General features: G+C 43.9%; 1 protein-coding gene across 2 annotated transcripts in view; it reads right to left on the bottom strand.

Annotated features, from left to right (window-relative positions):
- Positions 1-9,176, bottom strand: part of ZDHHC15 (zinc finger DHHC-type palmitoyltransferase 15) — a 31,660-nt gene extending 22,484 nt beyond the window's left edge. The window contains exons 1-2 of one of the 2 annotated variants that reach the window (XM_065410892.1): positions 9,053-9,176; positions 134-160 (exon numbers count right to left, since the gene is read on the bottom strand). In XM_065410892.1, coding sequence (XP_065266964.1) covers positions 134-160; positions 9,053-9,170 — 145 coding nt within the window. In that variant the 5' untranslated portion in view covers positions 9,171-9,176. The remainder of the gene's footprint in view (positions 1-133; positions 161-9,052) is intronic. The other variant, XM_065410891.1, reaches the window with a different exon arrangement.
- Positions 9,177-21,746: the final 12,570 nt, after the last annotated feature.

The following is a 21,746-nucleotide window of genomic DNA, read 5'->3' as shown; positions in this document are numbered from 1 at the left end:
TCTCCCTTCCCTTGAGAGCTGTTATGTATATAAATATACAAAAAATGATTTTCAATTGCTTTCTTTTAAGTAGATGTTCATGCACTTTTGGAACTATGGACAAATGCCAAGGTATTTAATAAGATTCACCTACCTTGTTCTACAGGATTGGTTAGAGTTACTGAAAAAGAAAAAACAAGTATATGTTTATGCAGCAGATGAAATTCCCAAAGCAGTCTATAATCTTTTCTAAATCAAAAAGAAAAAAAATTTTCAATATGCTAGAAGATCAAAAAGAAATGATTCCCAATTTTGATCATTAAACCATGATCAGACATAACACTACACCTGGGAAAGCATCTCTTTTCATTTATTCACTTGAATGGTCTCCATAATAAAATGTTCAATCATCTTAGTTACACTGTATTTTCCATTCCTACAAAAATGTAATTTTTCTCAGGAGTCCCAATGGTATTGATGCCTACAAGATAATCAGGGCTCCTCTAACAGCCTGTCCAAATAACATCTTCACTTATTTACTGATATGCCTGCTTGGAGCTAGTTTCCAACTGCTTTCATTTCTACATTGGAAGCAGGGCCGGCTCCAGGCACCAGCCCACCAAGCTTGTGCTTGGGGCGGCACCTGGAGGGGGGCGGCGCGGCGCTCCGGCCGCCGGGGAGAGCGGGGCCACGGCCGGGCTCGCCGCCCTCCCCCCGGGGCTCCGGCCGCCCTCCCCCCCCCGTGGGGGGGGGGGCGGCCGGATCCAGGGATGTACAGTTAATTTTGTATCAATGTAAAATTAAAATAGACTGTCATGGCCTAGCCAGGTAGCCAATCAGTGGTACTCTGCAGTGACACACAGGGTTTTACTTGGACCCATCTATCTGCAATCTGGATTAACAGGGCACCAAGAGCACTATTGGAGCTCACTGCTTGCTTCAGCCTGCAGGGAGGAGGGGTACATTGCTCAACAGCTACTCTGAGTAAAGAGCAGTTGCATAGTGAGGAGGCAGGGGAGAGCTGCGAGAGCTTTGTGTTGCTCAGTAGTTACCCCCCAGGTTGATTTAAGGAGTCGCAAAATTGGCAAACTGCAATAGGAGATCTGCCCAGTTCTCAGCTGGTGGTTAGTGGCTATGAAGCTGAGCCTTGCTGGTGGATAAAAAGAACAAATTCTCAGGAAATGCACAAGTGTCATTAGCCACAATACATTTTTGGTAAAGAAACTGAGGTCCAAAAAGATCCTGTCATTTTAGCGGATACTTCTCCCTCTTCCCTCATTTCCAAATTTGTCTGTCTCTCTCCCTCTCTCTGGGGAGGGAACAAGATTAAAAAACCTCTGTTACAGAAATTTGGGTGTTTTTTAACTCTCTTACAAGTATGGCAAATATTTCTAAAACTGGCTGTTGAATAAAAACACAGTTACTCCATCTGGGAAACTGAAGATATAAAGTTACACAGGTAACTTTACACATATGATCAGACATTTTGATACAGCTTAGTATGTGTAATTACACCTTTGATTTTTTTTTAAAGTTTTAACACCTTTTGGCAAACTCTCAAACAAACAAGCTTTTGGGCAGTGATTTCATTTGCTCCAACAAGCTAAACCTAGTGGGATCAAGACAGTATTTAAAAGGGAGACTATCCCAAGGAAAACATAGGGTTCTACAGGAAGAGATACTGATGAATTAAGAGAAGTTGTTGGTACTATATTGTGGTATTAAGGAGCTCCTACTATTCTTGACTGTCCTGGGGTCATATGATTTAGATGAAGAGTTATAAATGCTTAAGTTAGAATGATAATACACCATCTCTTGTGTCAGTAGCAGGCAACATATGAGTTTAGAAGACACCTTGAAAACTGAGCAGATCTGATCCACATTTATCTAGAAACAATGGCTGGCCCCTCCATGCCATTTTTAGAGTCATTATTCAGCTTCTGGGACAACATCAATGCTCTGGTCCTTTGGAACTCCCAATGTTTCCAAAACAGCTGCAGTTTCTACCTGGGTAAATAAGACTTGACTACATCAAGTTTCATCTCATCAATTTATCTTATGCCCATGACAGAACATAACTCAGGTCCAGCCCCCTATGCTGAGGGCGGGGCTGAGTAAACCTGGACCTTCCCTGACAGGTGTATGCTTTTAAAAACCTCCAACGATGGGGATTCTACAATCTCTCTTGGGAGTCTATTCCAGATCTTAACTACCCTTACAGTTAGAAAGTTTTCTAATAACTAATCTAAATCTCCCCTGGTGCAGATTAAGCCAATTACTTCCTGTCCTACCTCAAAGCCCTCTTTATAACAGCCTTTAACACACAGGAAGACTTATCAGGTCCCCCACTCAGTCTTCTTTTCTTAAGACTAAACATGCCCAGTTTTTTTAACTTTTCCTCACAGATCAGGTTTTCTAAATCTTTTATCATTTTTGTTGTTCTCCTCTGGACTCTCTCAATTTTACAAGATCTTTTCTAAAGTGTGGCCCCCAGAATTGGACACAGTATTCTAGCTGAGGCATGAGCAGTGCAGAGTAGATCAGGACAATCACCTCTCATTTAACATTCCTGTTAGTACACCTCAGAATGACATTAGCCATTTTTTGCAACTGCATCACATTGTTGACTCTCATTCAATTTGTGATCCACTATAACCACCAAATCCTTTTCAGCAGTACTTCCATCTAGCCAGTTATTCCCCATTTTGTAGTGTTCTGCACTTGGTTTTATTGAGTTTTGGTTTTATTGAATTTTGTCTTGTTGATTCCAGACCACATCTCCGATTTGTCAAGGTCATTTTGAACTCTAATCCTATCTCCCAAAGCTCTTGCAATCTCTCCCAGCTTGGTGTCATCCACAAATTTTATAAGCATACTCTCCATTCCATTATCCAAGTAATTAATGAAAATACTGAACAGTGCCTGACCCATGACTGACTGCTTCAGGACTCCACTAGAAACACCCTCCCAGTTTGACAGCGAACCATTGATAACTACTCTTTGAATATGGTCTTTCAACCAGTTCACATGGAAAAATACAAATTAGAATAAGAACTGAGATGTATTGCGTACGTTGATGAAGATGGCTTTTGTTAATGCTATGCTATCTGGTACTTTTGAGCCATATGCTATTTGAAATCAGCTAAGTAATCAGGTTTTTATAGATGAAAATACAGCAAAATTTATCATTTGTCGATGCACGGTCACTTATTCACATTTGAATATGCAATATCCTCTTCCCTTTTCTTTGGTTCTTTGAAAATCAGCACTACAAGGCCTTGCTAGCATTACACAACTGCTGCCTGGCTCCCTCCTAAGGCTAATTTTGATGCTCACAGTAGGACCCTCCCAGGCAGCGCAAGCCCAAGGGAGTGGACACTTTAACCCTATGGTTTTGCAACAGTTTGTACTTTTCCCTCCTTCTTGACATGGCATAATAGTCACGCCTCCAGCACATTCATTCCCTATCATTCTCATGCTGTGGCAGCATCCACCAGCCAGTCACTGGAACCAGACCTCCTCTGAAGCATGGCTTCATATCCAAATCAGGCAGCAATAGCTGCAGTGCTAATAGCATGAGATATTCCCTCTGGAATACAGCACATCACCTCTACACTGTTTCAAATTCACAGTGGTATTATGTTACAGAATCTGTTTTTAAAAAAAGAAAAAGAAAAACTATTATGCCAAGAGTTTGGAAGGGACAACGTAGTGCTCTAAGTATCAGTTTTCAGATAGGTGCATTCCCTAGAAAAGCAGATTCAAATCCTAAGAGCATCAATTCAGCCATTCATCCTTCCAATACAGAGAAACTGAGTTTCATACAGTGAGTGAGTCTGTGTCTGGTGAAATTTTAGACACAGAGGTCCTGTCTGCTCTGCATGGGCTTTGAAGAGACCGATGATTTGACCAAGAACACAGGAAACAAACTTCCTCTTCCCTTACTGTCATGCTGTTTGAAACACTTCACCTAGTTTGTGGCTGCAGAACAATCTACAGTTGAAAAGCGCGATATTGGCCCAATTGACTTTAATGGGAGTTGGATTTGATCTTATAAGAACTAAATATTATTATTACTAAACTTATATAGCCCTTCTAGCAAAACACTTTCCAAAATTCCAATGGTACTTTAGTATATATTTTGTTAACCTCTTTATGTCATTGGGATAACAAACTACTGACCATATCTGCGCAGCTGAGGGTTACAGTTCCTTTAAATTAATTCCTAAAAGGAATAAAGTAGTTCTAATCTCAGTAAAAGGAAAATTTAAAAAAAAGTCATGGGGTGGCTTCTCTTGACTACATGTTGAAATGAAACAACAAATGCAGGGCAACTTCCTTGTACCTAGTCCAACTGTAGAAAAACAAAAATAGATCTTACCATGGTTACTGCCCTGGCTACCACCAGTACAGTCCTGAGCACAAGACAAGCAAATGTTTCTGCGGTTTCTCCACTCCCCTCGTTGGTGTTTGGTTCAAGAGCCTCCTAGGTTAGGAGGAGACCAGAAAGCAGCTCTTTCCTCATCTCAGAAACATCCCTCACTCCTCTTTGGTGACCTCTGCTTCCTTTATTTGGCTTTACCCCAATAAAGAGGCACAGCCATCAGTTCCACCTCCGAAGAGCTTAACAAACACAGCTGTCAGCTCTTCTTTCCACGACTGACAGCTCTACCCATCTCTTTTAGGAGCAGCATCTTCCTTTCTGCCTAGTGAGGAGGTTTAACCCCTTCTTGGATCACACGATTAGACACATAAGTGGTGACCCATGAAGGGACTCAGGCTTTGTGACGCCTTTTAGGTGCCTAGAAAAATCACACAAATGCTGCTGAGATCCAGAAAGCTGCGTTAGGTACCCAAATTCCTTATACAATGAATGGGGAGGGATAGGCCCCTTAGACTGCGATCCACAAAGCCAGCATGCTAGGTGGGGAGCCACCTAAGCTAGCCAATGAGAGATGCTGACCAGAGGGGTTTATGTTAAGCCCAGTCCCTCTCACAGAGATAAGCACCTAACTATGGGCTGCAAGGAGGCATCTATCTTTGCTAGTGATCCAGGAACCGAGGGAAGATAGGCATTTGGCCACCAAAGCTGCACGTGGGGCCCAAACCAAATGACAGGGAGACAGAAGGACCAGGAAGACTTCCCATATAACCTGTAGTCTAATGCATAGGGTAATCCTCCAGGCTGTTGGAGACCTCCTGATTCAAGTCCCCCTTCCTACTGAGGGGTAGAAGAGATTTGAGCAGGGGTCTGCCACCTGTCAGGTGAGTGCTCTAAGCACTAGGCTATGGAGTAATTTTAACTCTCTCTCTGGTCTAATTACTATTCATTATTCCATTGTTTAAATTAAAGTGGAATGCCTTCAATAGGAGAGATTGCGGAAGACCTACATCAGGATATTCCATAGTCTGGTGGCTAGGGCACTCACCGGATCTATCTCTGGTGCCTAGAGAGAGGCTGCAGTGCACATGCCCAGAGGCGCTGAGTGAGTTTAGGTACCTATTGGATTAGGTGGCAGCCAAGCAGGAGTTTTAAGGACTGCAGTGGTGCTTAAAAACAGGACTCAGGTGCTTATAAACAGGACGTAGGTGCCTAAATACCTTCATGGATTGCACCCAGGCATCCTACCACAAAGTGCTATAGAAATGTTAAATACTATTGTCATAACTATAAAGGGAAGGGTAACAGCTCTCCTGTGTACAGTACTATAAAATCCCTCCTGGCCAGAGACTCCAAAATCCTTTTACCTGTAAAGGGTTAAGAAGCTCGGGTAACCTGGCTGACACCTGACCCAAAGGACCAATAAGGGGACAAGATACTTTCAAATCTTGGTGGGGAAAAGGCTTTTGTTTGTGCTCTTTGTTTAAGGGGTCGTTCGCTCTTGGGACTGAGAGGGACCAGACATCAATCCAGGTTCTCCCCATCTTTCTAAACAAGTCTCTCATATTTCAAACTTGTAAGTAAAAAGCCAGGCAAGGCGTCTTAGTATTACTTTGTACCTTTTACTAGAGTGTTTATCTTTGTTTGCTGTACTTTGAACCTGAGACTAGAGGGGAGTCCTCTGAGCTCTTTAAGTTTGATTACCCTGTAAAGTTATTTTCCATACTGATTTTACAGAGATGATTTTTACCTTTTTCTTTAATTAAAAGCCTTCTTTTTAAGAACCTGATTGATTTTTCCTTGTTTTTAGATCCAAGGGAGTTGGATCTGTATTCACCAGGAGTTGGTGAAAGGAAGGAGGGGGGAAGGGTCAATTTCTCCTTGTTTTAAGATCCAAGGGGTTTGGATCTGTATTCACCAGGAGTTGGTGAAAGGAAGGAGGGGGGAAGGGTCAATTTCTCCTTGTTTTTAGATCCAAGGGAGTTGGATCTGTATTCACCAGGAGTTGGTGAAAGGAAGGAGGGGGGAAGGGTCAATTTCTCCTTGTTTTAAGATCCAAGGGGTTTGGATCTGTATTCACCAGGAGTTGGTGAAAGGAAGGAGGGGGGAAGGGTCAATTTCTCCTTGTTTTAAGATCCAAGGAGTTTGGATCTGTATTCACCAGGGAATTGGTGAAAGGTTTCTCAAAGCTTCCCAGGGAAGGGAATTAGCTTGTGGGAATGGTGGCAGCGGACCAGATCTAAGCTGGTAGTTAAGCTTAGAAGTCTTCATGCAGGCCCCCACACTTGTACCCTAAAGTTCAAAGTGGGGATACAGCCTTAACAACTATTACACGGATTATATTATTTTAAACTTGCTTGCAAACTTACTAATAATCACTTTAGCCCCTTAGGTAATATTGTGACAAAACAATTTATTGTAGACTGCACTGATTGTTCTTATGAATTGGTCATTCAAGTAGCAAAAGCCTAGGTTAGATAAAGAGACAAAAGAAATTGGTCTGCATTGTAGAGCATCACTCACTATTTTTTATTTAATTTAAATAGAAACCACCGTTAAATACGGTTCAGGGTCCATTAACATGAAATTTCATTGGAGGTCTGTGTCTCCCCTGACCCCCTCAACGTCACCCATCGCCATAGCATCTGAGAATATGAGATTCAGATTCAACTCCACATTCAACAGCCAACAATAGCAGTTCAACATTAGCTGAGAAAAGAACTGAGTCATGAATCTGGGGTAGTGGGATGCCCAGTGCACCACAAAAATTCCCCAAATTAATCCCATCCTGGAACTGGCATGCTAATGGGAAACACAAATATATCGGTCATTAGAACAAGTTACTTTCTACATCTAAGGTTACATCTATAGTACGAGCTACAGAGTGTGATTCCCCTGCTCGTTTACTCATACTCCCCTCTGCTACTGCAGCTGTATACACATAGCAAGAGGCAAAAAGCAGAGCCACCTCCCCAACTCTCCTGAAACTCATGGTAAATTACATTCCCTGTGGACCCAACTGTGCCAACACAAGACCAGATGAATCATCCTATTAAGACTCACTAATACTAGTCCTTATCCATAATAACTTCACAAATAATCGTGTCTTTGTGAACTACTGCTCTTGCATTGGACAATGCAAACCCAAAGTTAGTCACTGCTACCCACTGTCTTGCGCTTCTGAGATGAGACTCAATGCAAGATCAGTGGTGACAGATGTTGTGTCCAAAGTGACCACAGATGCTGACCAACTGGTCTATATCTGGATGGGTCTCTTTTCTGTGTAATCTACCCAACAAGAATTTAAAGGGCCCATATGCAAAGAATGTATTTACGGCCAAACATGCAGCTCAATACAAACACTGCTGCTCTCACTCTGCATATTAATGCCGATTTTACTACCATCATAGTATTGACAACTCTCATGGTATCACAAGTCTCAAAATATTTAGGGCTTTTTGTCAAATCCAAGCTCTTGGAGTCGCACAATCATATAAGAATCTCAGCTTTCATTTCTTTAAAAAAAGATTCTAGCCGTTCATGGTTGCAGGAAAAAGCTTGAGCCTTTACTCAACCCCCAGAAGGCAAATAAAAAGCATCTAAAAGCTATTATTTTTACAGTTGCCATTATTTTGGGGGGCCTAAATAGTGATTTTTTTAAAAGCTTAGAGTTGGCAATGCCGCTGCCATCGTCATGGGAGAGAATATTTGTCTCCCCATCTCCTCCCCAACCTGGAAGGGAATGAATCTCCCCCCCCCACAGCTGGGGCCAAATATTTAGGCCCTTTCCTCTTGCCAGACTCTGTTCAGTTCTCCCTCGCCTTCTGGGAGACCCCACATACACATCCCCTCATATACAGGATGGGGGGGGGGGAATTCAGGGGTGTCACCTTCTACCTAACCCCACGTTACTGTCGCTGCTTCACACACATTTATTCATCCAGTGCCCCCCCCCCAATCCTGTTCCCCAGACCCCCAAGCAGAGCCTCACTCCCCCACTCACCCAAACTTCAGCTCCCAGGCCAGGCACAGCCCAAGCAGACCCCCCCCCCCAGCCCAGCCAGGCAGAGCCCCCCCCCTCACCCAGGGAGAGCCCCACCCTCACCCACCCCAGCAGGGCAGAGCCCCCCCTCACCCAGGGAGAGCCCCCCCTCACCCAGCCCAGCTGGGCAGAGCCCCCCCCCCCCACTCACCCAGCCGAGCCCCTCGCCCACCTCCCCACCACCACACACCCAGCCCAAGCCCCCCCTCACCCAGGGAGAGCCCCCCCATTCACCCAGCTTAGTCTAGCCCAGCCCCCCCTCACCCAGGGAGAGCCCCCCCTCACCCAGCCCAGCCGGGCAGAGACCCCCCTCACCCAGGGAGAGCCCCTCACCCACCTCCCCACCACCACACACACCCAGCCCAAGCCCCCCCTCACCCAGGGAGAGCCCCCCCTCACCCAGCCCAGCCGGGCAGAGCCCCCCCTCACCCAGGGAGAGCCCCCCCTCACTGAGCCCAGCCGGGCAGAGCCCCCCCCTCACTCACCCAGTCGAGCCCCTCGCCCACCTCCCCACCACAACACATCCAGCCCAAGCCCCCCCTCGTCCACCTCCCCACCACAACACACCCAGCCCAAGCCCCCCCTCACCCAGGGGGAACCCCCCCATTCACCCAGCCCAGCCGGGCAGAGCCCCCGCTTCCCCCACTCACCCAGGCAGAGCTCGCACACGTAGGCGTAGTAGGACCAGAGCACCACCAGGGTGATGATAACGACCGGCACCCAGGCGAGCACCCGCTGGCAGCACCGCAGCCCCCTAGACAGAGCCATCTTCCCCCCAGCCCTATCCGCATCGGCAATCCATAGAGAGGGGCTGGCGCAGGGCGGGGAGGCCGGCGACTCGGAACTCCACTGAGGAGGCCTGGCAAGCCGCGGCTGGCAGAGGTCCGGCGCCACTGGCCATTGCGCCGCAGCGCCACCTGGCGGGGACTGCGCTGGCCGTGCACAGCAAAGGCCGTTCCCACGGAGCAGGAGCAGGAGCAAGGGCAGGCGGCAACGATTATGTGCAGCGTGACGGGAGCCCTGCTGGTAGTGAGACAGAAGGTGGGCGGGACAATATCGTTCGTCTGTTGGACCCAGAGAGAACTGGAGCTTCCTAGAGCCAAGGAAGAGCCAAAGCTTGTCTCTCTCACCAACAGCAGTTGGTCCAATGACCGATATTAGCTTGCCCACCTTGTCCCTAGCCTGTAGCAATGTCTGCTGCATGGAATACAGCCCCCCCAGCAGCTGTGCCCAACTGAAGTAACCACAAATCATAAAAGTCCCTTTGTTTAAGTAGCCCCACCTGATTTTGCATTCTGCCTTCCCCTTGTTGAGACACTTTAAGGGTCTCATACCAAAGAAATATATTTATTAAGAATATTAAGAATATTAACAGCAGCAAGGAATCAGAGGGGTAGCCGTGTTAGTCTGAATCTGTAAAAAGCAACAGAGGGTCCTGTGGCATCAGTCATCTGATGAAGTGGGCATTCACCCACGAAAGCTTACGCTCCAATACTTCTGTTAGTCTCAAAGGTGCCACAGGACCCTCAGCAGCAAGGAAATGCATCATCATCAGGCTCTCTTACAAGAGAAAATCCTATGATTACAACGTGTCTAAACGAAGAAATGGAAGAAATACAAGATCAAAGCTCAGGTTAGCCAGTGCCTAGACTACTTTGAACAGCTTTTGGTGAAAGCCTATGAACTAGCAACAACATACAAAACCACTAATGATTATGAATTTGAACTGCTGTCTACTTGAATGTTAATCTCTCTCCATTTGTAGTGAACAAGTAACAGCTATCAGCATCAAGGTCCATGCACCTTCCATATGTAAAAAACTACCCACACCAACTACTTGTGGACCTATTTGGTTCCTCACACAGTATTTGTTTTGTATACTGGAAATTCAATAAAATAACAAAAGCAAAATTATAGAATTTTTATAGCAAACTGTAGTATAAATTATTCCTTTGAAAAGTTTACATCCTCGTCCCTGAGCTAGGAGTGTGATTATAGCACAAAACCACTACCTTAATTAGCACTGTTTGGCTCACCTGTTGGCAGTGTTAGCAAAGAGTTGAATGAGCCATCGAGACGGAAATCATGTCTCACCCTTGGAAATGGTTCTTGCAGTTCAGAGGTGAAACTCTGTGGGAAAGCTTGCAGAGCTACTGCCTCTGTTGTTCCTGTTCTGGTCTCCAGAGCAGGGCTGCTCAGAGTGGGGGGGCAAGTGGGACAAATTGCCCCAGGCCCTGCAGGGGCCCCCACGAGAGTTTTTGGCGGGTCTTCGGCAGCAGGTCCTTCAGTGCCACCGAACACACCCAGAGCGAGTGAAGGACCCACTGCTTCTTCCGCTCCGGGTCTTCAGCGGCAATTCGGCAGTGAGGGCTTCTTCCGCTCCGGGTCTTCAGCGGCAATTCGGCGGCGAGGGCTTCTTCCGCTCCGGGTCTTCGGCAGCGAGGGCTTCTTCCACTCCGGGTCTTGGGCGGCAATTCGGCAGCAGGTCCTTCACTCGCTCTGGGACCCGCCGCCGAAGTGCCCCAAAGACCCGGAGCGGAAGGACCCCCGCTGCCGAAGACCCCAGGCCCCCTGAATCCTCTGGGCAGCCCTGCTCCAGAGCTGGCACTAAGTTCATTTTATAAATAAGATTTAAAAATAAAATGATCAGTGAGATAAATCTCTCACTGAAATACCTTGCAAAATCTTTCATCTCATGACGTTTTAAGATACATTTAGTAATTTATCACACTATGTGAGGCACACCAGGTGCATTGTGTGTTTTTCAACAGCTAGGTATTTACAACAGGAAAGCAAACTCTCCACTAGATAGCACTAACACACTGTCAAGTGAACAGCAGTTTACCATTACAGTGGAGCAGGAGCACCACTATAATTAAGGTTGAAACTAATTTACTTATTAATAGCCAGTTTTTGTAAGTCCTCTACAATTACTGTGTCTCCTGGGGCTCTGGGAGAGAGTTAGTGATTCAGATTTTAGGTCATTTGAGCAAGAGGTTCCCAAGAAATAGCCCCCCTGAAAAAATCATGTGATATCAAAATTTTATGGTTCTAATAACTTTTTTTGCACATACCCAAGGGTCAAACTATGGCTCTGGTCCTCCCCAAATTGATACCAGCTGCCTGAGATTGATCTCAGCTGTGGTCTGGTACCCACTCCCCTTTTAGGGAACCAATACTTGAAAAATAATTCAAGGTAAAAGTTGGATTTAAATGTAGCTTGAGCCAAGATGACAGGTTAAGAAAGTCATTTGTGCACATGCAGCAGGACTTGGGGTTCTGTTGTAAGACAGTGTTTGTAGGCTGCTTGACATCAGAATAAATGGGTTGTTTAAAATGGCATGCTGTAGCTGTTGAACCTGAGCACCATCGATATACTGCAACTTTGAGTCTTGCTTACCTTTGGCAGTTTTCTGAGAATGCATGTTGTGCATATTAGTTGCTCTCTGTCTGCATTCTTCATGGGTTAATTTGTGCCCTGAGAGCAAAGTTTCCGGTTTAAAAGCTGATATCTCCAAGTGCTCATCCATATGCATGCTCAGATTTTACTTTAGAAATATTGTCACGGAAAATAGCATTTATTAAATAGAAGATGAAAGACTCTCGTAAGCAGTAACATTAGGTTAATGTATTTGTTTCTTATATGTCTCACCAGTTTCTTGACCAATAGGACTTAGTGTGATGAAAGAAAAATAATTTCAGCATGATCACAGGGTAACAATAGGAACTGCATCCATAATAAAGAGCCCTATTCTAAGGACTAGTATAAAGTCAACATTGATTTATGTGGCACCAGGATACTGCTGTTAGGCAAAACTAGTATCTTATGTTTATCATGAAATATAAATATGGAACAAATTTCAATTTTCTACAATAATTTATTCAGTCTACACAAATCAAGGAGTCAATATCAATTTCACCCCTCAAAGTGCAGTAATACCATGAAAAAGAGGTCTGAAGGAAATAGCAGACATTAAAATATTTTCAGTCACATTGCCCTTTTAAAAACAGTCATATAGCAAACCTCAAATGACATTTCTCCCTACAAAATGCTATAGAAAAATCAAGCTATGCACAAACTACAATACACGTTTAAAATGATGTATTAACCCAAAAGAGAAAAGTTTTGCAGACCATTTCACCCCTATTAAAATGGAAATTCTGGTGTACCCTTAAATGTAGTGATACTACTGCCCCTTCGTAATGTTGCTGTGCCACAGCATTAGGGTCAGGGGCTGGTGAATATCTTAATTCTGTATTTCCTGGTTTTCAGAAGTTTAAATATAGGAGACGTCGACATTCTGGGAAGGTACAAGGCATACAGTTGGTCAATCTTAACTCTGTGTTAACAAAATTTATGGCTAGTGAATAGCTCTGTAATTAAAGCTGAACAAAAACAAAAACAAAATCATGACAATTTTCAAAAAAATCAAAAATGTTTTGTTTCAAAGTTTTGAAAAGGAATTAGATAAAAAATATTCATGACATTTTTACTGAAAAATTTCATCTTCAAAATTTTTGGTTTTCTGTTTTTCCCCCTTATTTCTCCTTTCTCTGCCTTTTTTCCATTTTGCTCCTGAAAATCAGAGGGCAAAAAAGGTGAGGTTAAAGAAAAACTGAAAAGGCAATTTTGTTTTGTTTTTTATTTTAAAAAGTTAACATTAAGGAAAAAAACAAAAAATGAAAATTTAATTTTTGAAAAAGACCATTTTTAATAAAAAAAATATTTACATTTGAAAACTTTCAACCAGGTTTATCTGAAATGCATTGACCAATGCCACATGTACTTGGCATATTGGCTCTAAATTCTGCAGCAATGTTGATTGATTACACAACCATTCAACTGCCTGCAATGTAAAGAAACTGTTCTGGAAAAAAAGCTACCATGTGAAACTAGAACACTGAAAATACATATTTTTTTATCTGCAGCATAATCAAGGAATAGCCCCCACCTTACACAGTCTTCTGAAACTGCTTGCCATAGCAAGACCCCCCAAGTGGGCTATCAAAAGCCTTCCTTCCCTTCATACACTGTCCCAGCTTAGTTAAGATCCCCTGTCAGACTTCTGCCACAAGATTTTAGCACTAAAGCATCTCAGGCCCCAATTCTGCAAGGATTTATGCATGTGCAGTGACTTCAGTGGCACTACTCACAGGCCATAAAGTTAAGTATGTGTAAATCCTTGTAGGATTGGGGTCTTAGTGCCTCAAACAGGTTTTGTTTCCTCCCTACCTCAGGATGTGTAGTGGATGTGAGGCAGTAGGCCGAGGTGTGTGTGTGTCTTTGGAAAGCTGGGTAAGACTAGAGCAGGGGTCGGCAACGTTCGGCACGCGGCTCGCCAGGGTAAGCACCCTAGCGGGCCGGGCCAGTTTATTTACCTGCTGACGTGGCAGGTTCGGCCGATCGCGGCCCCCACTGGCCGCGGTTCGCCGTCCCGGGCCAATGGGGGAGGCGGGAAGCGGCGCAGGCTGAGGGATGTGCTGGCCGCGGCTTCCCGCCGCCCCCATTGGCCCGGGACGGCAAACCGCGGTGAGTGAGGGCCGCGATCGGCCAAACCTGTCGCGTCAGCAGGTAAATAAATTGGCCCGGCCCGCTAGGGTGCTTACCCTGGCGAGCCGCGTGCCAAACGTTGCCGACCCCTGGACTAGAGGGAGACACTTATGGTGAGGACTGGCATGGAGGCCAAGGATCCAGGAAGATGTGAGTGCTCACATTAGTTCACCTTTAAAACTTGAAGTACTTTATGCCTAGAGTTTTAAATGTCACCAACCTGAAACCAGCTCACATTTGTAATGTGTAAGAATGAGAAGAAATGGAAATGTAACTGTGAAGAAAAACATCCATGAAAATCCTTTGAGGACCTTACTCAGAAAACGCATTTTGAAGTCAATGTGAGTTTTGCCTGGGTTTGGTCCACTGAGATAATGCTATCATAGGTTGACCTCGTGTGCGTACTATAAGAGAAAAAGTCAAAAATAAAGCATTAACATTTTAATCATCACACACACTTATATCTCAGTTAATTTTACATTTTAAAAGCAAAAACGTTATCCAAGAATAAGGAGAGAATATGCTCTGGGCCTCAACAACCTCTACAAAAAGCAACAGAGAGTCCTGTGGCACCTTTAAGACTAACAGATGTATTGGAGCATAAGCTTTCGTGGGTGAATGCCCACTTCGTTGGATGCATGTAATGGAAATTTCCAGGGGCAGGTATAAATATGCTGGCAAGAATCATTCTGGAGATAACGAGGTTAGTTCAGTCAGGGAGGGTGAGGTCCTCTGCTAGCAGTTGACGTGTGAACACCAAGGGAGGAGAAACTGCTTCTGTAGTTGGATAGCCATTCACAGTCTTTGTTTAATCCTGATCTGATGGTCCTAACCTAACCAGATCAGCTACAACATCACCGGTTCATTCACCTGCACGTCCACCAATGTTATATATGCCATCATGTGCCAGCAATGCCCCTCTGCTATGTACATTGGCCAAACTGGACAGTCACTACGTAAAAGGATAAATGGACACAAGTCTGCTATCAGGAATGGCAATATACAAAAACCTGTAGGAGAACACTTCAACCTCCCTGGCCACACAATAGCAGATGTAAAGGTAGCCATCTTACAGCAAAAAAACTTCAGGACCAGACTCCAAAGAGAAACTGCTGAGCTTCAGTTCATTTGCAAATTTGACACCATCAGATCAGGATTAAACAAAGACTGTGAATGGCTATCCAACTACAGAAGCAGTTTCTGCTCCCTTGGTGTTCACTTACCTTACAGGGTGGGCTGGGGCTGGCTCTGACTCCACTCAGCCCCGCCCCTTCCGCCCTAGGCCCCGCCCCTTCCGGGGGCCAGAGCTGGCCCCAGCGTACCGGTAAGTCACTGGACTTACTTTCACCCCTGGCTGTAGGCTACCTGAAAGCAGTTTACAGAAGTGTAAATGTAACCTCCCAATGGGGTTTAACCCCAAATAAATCCGTTTTACCCTGTATAAAGCTTATACAGGGTAAACTCATGAATTGTTCACCCTCTATAACACTGATAGAGAGGTATGCACAGCTGTTTGCCCCACCCCCAGGTCTTAATACATACTCTGGGTTAATTAATAAGTAAAAAGTGATTTTATTAAATACAGAAAGTAGGATTTAAGTGGTTCTAAATAGTAACAGACAGAACAAAGTAAGTCACCAAGCAAAATAAAATAAAACACACAAATCTATGTCTAATCAAACTGAATACAGATAATCTCATCCTTAGAGATGCTTCAGTAAGTTTTTTCCTCAGACTGGACACCTTCCAGGCCTGGGCACAATTCTTTCCCCTGGTACAGCTCTTGTTCCAGCTCAGGTGGTAGCTAGGGGATTCTTCATGATGGCTCTCCCCTTTGTTTTGTTCCACCCATTTATATATATTTTGCATAAGGCAGGAATCCTTTGTCCCTCTGGGTTCCCACCCCCTCCTTCTCAATGGAAAGACACCAGGTTAAAGATGGATTCCAGTTCAGGTGACATAATCACATATCACTGAAAGACTTCAAGCCTTCATTCCTCCCAGCCTGACCCACAGGAAGGCTTGCCTGCAAACAGAGCCATCCACAGTCAATTGTCCTGGTTGATGGGAGCCATCAAGATTCCAAACCACCATTAATGGCCCACACTTTGCATAATTACAGTAGGCCCTCAGAGTTATATTTTATATTTCTAGTTTTGATACACGAGTGACACATTTATACAAATAGGATGACCACACTCAGTAGATTATAAGCTTTGTAATGATACCTTACAAGAGACCTTTTGCATGAAGCATATTCCAGTTACATTATATTCACTCATTAGCAGATATTTATAAAATCATATAGAGTGCAACGTGACACCATGGATTTATATAGAGGCAATATGATATTTTCTGTCTTACTAGCTATCCCTTTCTTAATGATTCCCAACATTCTGTTCGCTTTTTTGACTGCCGCTGCACATTGAGTGGATGTTTTCAGAGAACTATCCACAATGACTCCGAGATCTCTTTCTTGAGTGGTAACAGCTAATTTAGACCCATCATTTTATACGTATAGCTGGGATTATGTTTTCCAATGTGCATTACTTTGCATTTATCAACATTGACTTTCATCTGCCATTTTGTTGCCTAGTCACCCAGTTTTGAGAGACCCTTATGTAGCTCTTCGCAGTCTGCCTGGGACTTAACTATCTTGAGTAGTTTTGTATCATCTGCAAATTTTGCCACCTCACTGTTTACCCCTTTTTCCAGATCATTTATGAATATGTTGAATAGGACTGGGTCCAGTACAGACCCCTGGGGGACACCACTATTTACCTCTCTCCATTCTGAAAACTGACCATTTATTCCTACCCTTTGTTTCCTATCTTTTAACCAGTTACCAATCCATGAGAGCACCTTCCCTCTTATCCTATCCCATGACAGCTTACTTTGCGTAAGAGCCTTTGGTGAGGGACCTTGTCGAAGGTTTTCTGAAAAACTAAATACACTATATCCACTGGATCCCCCTTGTCCACATACTTGTTGACCCCCTCAAAGAATTCTAGTAGATTGGTGAGACATGATTTCCCTTTACAAAAAACATGTTGACTATTCCCCAACAAATTAAGTTCATTTATGTGTTTGACAATTTTGTTCTTTACTATAGTTTCAACCAATTTGCCTGGTACTGAAGTCAGGCTTACCGGCCTGTAATTGCAGGGATCACCTCTGGAGACCTTTTTAAAAATTGGTGTCACATTAGCTGTCCTCCAGTTATTTGGTACAGAAGCTGATTTAAATGATAGGTTACAGACTACAGTTAGTAGTCCTGCAATTTCACATTTGAGTTCCTTCAGAATGCTCTGCCCCAGCTTCCCCAAGTCTCATCCTTGGGATGGTTAGATTAAGCATTCCAGACAAATGGAAATGGCAGAGCAAGTTGCAGAGGGAGAGCTGGTTAGGAGATAGGTTATGAAGGCTTTATAGCTAGAAACTAGCACTTTTATTTTCACCCAGAACTTTGTTTGTAGCCAGTGCAGTGTGGAGCACAGGTGTTATATGCTATCACCAGCCTTCTCCACAAACTTCAGCATGATGCACTAGCTGAAGTTTCTGAATAGCCTTCATGGTTAGTGCCAAGCAGAGCACAAATCAAAACTGACAAAGATGTGTTCATGCTATAAAGAGTTTGGGAAAGGGATTGTTTATTTAAGATGCATTTGAATGAATTCATGTGTCTAAATTAAATTGTAGGTAGAGTTATTGAGAAGATACAATCGTTTACAGGATTTATTATTGTATACAATTACATATTTGAAGTCTCCGTTAAATGTACTTATCACATCTTACAGACCTTGACAAAGACATATAGTTGCTATAGTTAAGGTTGAGGATTATTATACAGATAACCCCCTACTTGCTGAATCATGGATCTCTGTTATCAAAATTCTTATCTTGTCCTGTATCTGAAATTCTTATGGAAAATGACATTTGTTTTTAAGAAACCCCAACTTTATAAAGGTTTTGGATATTGCATAAGACTTTGGTAAATTTGGGATTTATCTGATTTCTCTAGCTTCCATCACTGTAGTATCAGGAGGCTTGTAGGACTGATGGATGTTGGGATCAAGACTACTAAATAACATTAACAAATAAATTACAGTCAGCTGAACATTTTCAAACCTCAGAAGAGGTCTTGTTTGTTTTGGATTGGTGGTTTTGGGAGGGAGGTTCATATTTTATCCATACCTTTGTTTTTCTTCCTAATTTTTCCAGCTACTTGACAGATGATGTTATAAGTGTAAAATGTGTTTGGCTAGTACTAATATATCAGAACCATATTTTTATCATCTTTAAAACCTGTCTAGTAAAGGTCATATTTTCACATTAAAAACCTGCTCCTTTCCCACCCCTCCACCTCCTGAAGACCTATTTTTGTTTTTTTTTATTGAAGAAAATAATTTAGGCACAAAATTGCAACTCTATATCGTGACTCTTGCACCTTATATCATGCAATTTCATTTATACACAATGACCATGTTATCACACACTGAAGCATACAATGTGAACAGAATGTTATGATGCTACCTTGGAAGGCCTAAAATAAAGTCAGGTGACTATGGGCCAAAGCCTCAGCTAATATAAATCAACATACATTGATTTACATCAACTACAGATCTGGCTCCATAAGTATGGGTAGACTAGATTTGGGGAAGTTGGCAAGCCTACCACTAATATTAAAAACAAATTAGAATAGGGACACGTTTCCCCTATAGAGGTTAGAAAGTTTGAGTTTTTCCCAATGCTCTAGTCTCTCTCTTATGTTTAAATTCAAATTACTTGCACTGCGACATGGTTTTTTAAATTCCCCTTTGCTTCCTGCTCTTTCAGAGTTCTCAGTCCTCTCACCCCCACTTTAGAGCTTATAATAATTTGACACAGTAATTCTGGCCAACAAAATGAACAGATACATCTCCATTTTTGTGAGCATCAATTGTGTGCAAAACTGCTTTGGGTATTACAATTTTGTTAATTGGCACCAAATGGAAAGGTGGTTATTAGTACAAGATTTTGTCTCCTAATATTACAAGCATGATCACTATGTATGTAACTGTAAGAGAGACAAGGTGAGTAAGGTAAAATCTTTTATTGGACCAACTTCTGTTGGTGAGAGAGACAAGTTTTTGAACTTTCTGTAGACTCGAAAGCTTGTCTCGCTCACCAATAGAAATTGGTCTAATAAAAAAATATTACTTCACCCACCTTGTTACTCTAATATCCTGGGACAAACACGGCTCCGACAACACTGCATATGTAACTGTAAAGGAACACATATGTCAAGGCTCCTTCCCCACTCTGAACTTTAGGGTACAGACAGGGCCGGCTCTGGCTTTTTTGCCGCCCCAGGCAAAAAAGCCTCCCGCCGCCCCCCCCCCCCCAGGGGAGGGCGGCGAGCCCCGCCGGGGAGAGCGGAGCCCCGGCGGCCAGAGCGCCGGGGGGAGGGCGGCGAGCCCCACCGGGGCTCCGCTCTCCGCGGCGGCCGGAGGCTGCGCCGGGGGGAGGGCGGAGAGCCCCGCCGGGGCTCCGCTCTCCCCGGCGGCCGGAGGCAGTGCCGGGGGGAGGGCGGTGAGCCCGCCACGGCTCCACTCTCCCCGGTGGCCAGAGGCAGCGCCGCGGGGAGGGCGGCGAGCCCAGTCGCGGCCCCGCTCTCGGGCCGGAGCGCCGCGCCGCCCCCCTCCAGGTGCCGCCCCAAGCACCAGCTTGGTGGGCTGGTGCCTGGAGCCGGCCCTGGGTACAGATGTGGGGGCCTGCATGAAAACTTCTAAGCTTAACTACCAGCTTAGATCTGGTCCGCTGCCACCACTCCCAATGTGCTAATTCCCTTCCCTGGGTAGCCTTGAGAGACTCTTCACCAATTCCCTGGTGAATACAGATCCAAACCCCTTGGATCTTAAAACAAGGAGAAATTAACCATCCCTCCTCCTTTCTCCCATCAACTCCTGGTGGATCAAGATCCAACCCCCTTGGATCTAAAAACAAGGAAAAATCAATCAGGTTCTTAAAAAGAAGGCTTTTAATTAAAGAAAAAGGTAAAAATCATCTCTGTAAAATCAGGATGGAAAATAACTTTACAGGGAAATCAAACTTAAAGAGCCCAGAGGAACCCCCTCTAGCCTTAGGTTCAAAGTTACAGCAAACAGAGGTAAACACCCTAGTAAAAGGTACATTTACAAGTTGAGAAAACAAAGATAAAACTAACACGCCTTGCCTGGCTGTACTTACAAGTTTGAAATATGAGAGACTTGTTCAGAAAGATTTGGAGAGCATGGATTGATGTCTGGTCCCTCTTAGTCCCAAGAGCGAACTCTCCCCAAAACAAAGAGCACAAACAAAAACCTTCCCCCCACCAAGATTTGAAAGTATCTTGTCCCCTTATTGGTCCTTTGGGTCAGGTGTCAGCCAGATTACCTGAGCTTCTTAACCCTTTACAGGTAAAAGGATTTTGGAGTCTCTGGCCAGGAGGGATTTTATAGTATTGTACACAGGAGGGCTGTTACCCTTCCCCTTATAGTTATGACAACATGCGTAATAAAAAACATGAACAGACCATTAGAGGGTGCTGGAGTCCACATAATATTGTTTATTGTGAGAGTCTATCATAGTCCAATACAGTAGAACCTCAGAGTTATGAACACCTGGGGAATGGAGGCTGTTCATAACTCTGAAATGTTCATAATTTTGAACAAAACATTATGGTGGTTCTTTCAAAAGCATACAACTGAACATGGACTTAATACAGCTTTGAAACATTACAATACAGAAGAAATATGCTTCTTTCCCTTTATTTCTTTTAGTAGTTTAAATTTAACACAGTACTGTACTGTATTTGATTTATTTTATTTTATTGTCTCTGCTGCTGCCTGATTGTGTACTTCTGGTTCCAAATGAGATGTGTAGTTGACTGGTCAGTTTGTAAGTCTGGTGTTTGTAACTCTGAGGTTCTTCTGTAGCTGATTGATCTCTTTTGACATGAAATTTAAATATGCAGTTTTCAGTGGTGGTTGGTGCATTAACATACATCCTGGGCACTGAAAAAGACCACCTGTTTTATCATGCTTTATAGCATATATACCTTTTCCCAGTGATTGTTCTCAGAATAGTTTCTCCATGATTATTGTTGTCATATATTCTTGAGGTTTAGGAAATCTGCTTAGAGACACTTGCAGAGTAGATATTTAAGTTGCAAAGTCAAGCACTCAAACGTTAGAAGACGTCTGCAGCCATAAATATGGCATTTTCTAACTTCTAAGTGCTTGACTTTGCAACCTAAATAACATTCTTTTAACATAGTTTTTTGTATGCAATTTCCTAGATTTTGTAAAAAGTAAAATCGAATTCTATTAAGTACAACTGTAACAATACCCCCATTACTAGCAGGATTTGAACTCTAAACCTTCAGCACAGACATTTACCACGTGATCGATGTGACTAACTTCACAAGTGGGCAACAGAAGAAGGCTTGAGAGAACTTGGTCTGGCGTTTTCTCTGTTATCCATGTGGTGCTCCCAGTGAGGGAGGAAATGGGCTACAGAGGAAATGCATTGTGTCCAGAAGGGATTACAGGGAAGAGGCCTAGATTTCTGCACCCCCCAGGATCTGGTAGCGTTCTTGTCCCAGGTGGTGTCACTGGAGGGGTGGCATGGGGTTCTGGGGCCATTTGCAAGGTAATGGGGGTGTCGCTATGGGAGCCCAGTGTGTTTCTCTCCCCATTTCTACAGCAGTTCCCACTTTTTCTAGTCAAATGTCTGCTGCTTTGATGGCCGTATGGGCCTCCCTCTTCAAAATG

The sequence above is a fragment of the Emys orbicularis genome, chromosome 9 (genome assembly GCF_028017835.1).
Source record: "Emys orbicularis isolate rEmyOrb1 chromosome 9, rEmyOrb1.hap1, whole genome shotgun sequence".
NCBI lineage: Eukaryota > Metazoa > Chordata > Testudines > Emydidae > Emys > Emys orbicularis.
The sequence above is the reverse complement of the archived record's forward strand: the minus strand, read 5'-3'. Positions and strand labels throughout refer to the sequence as shown.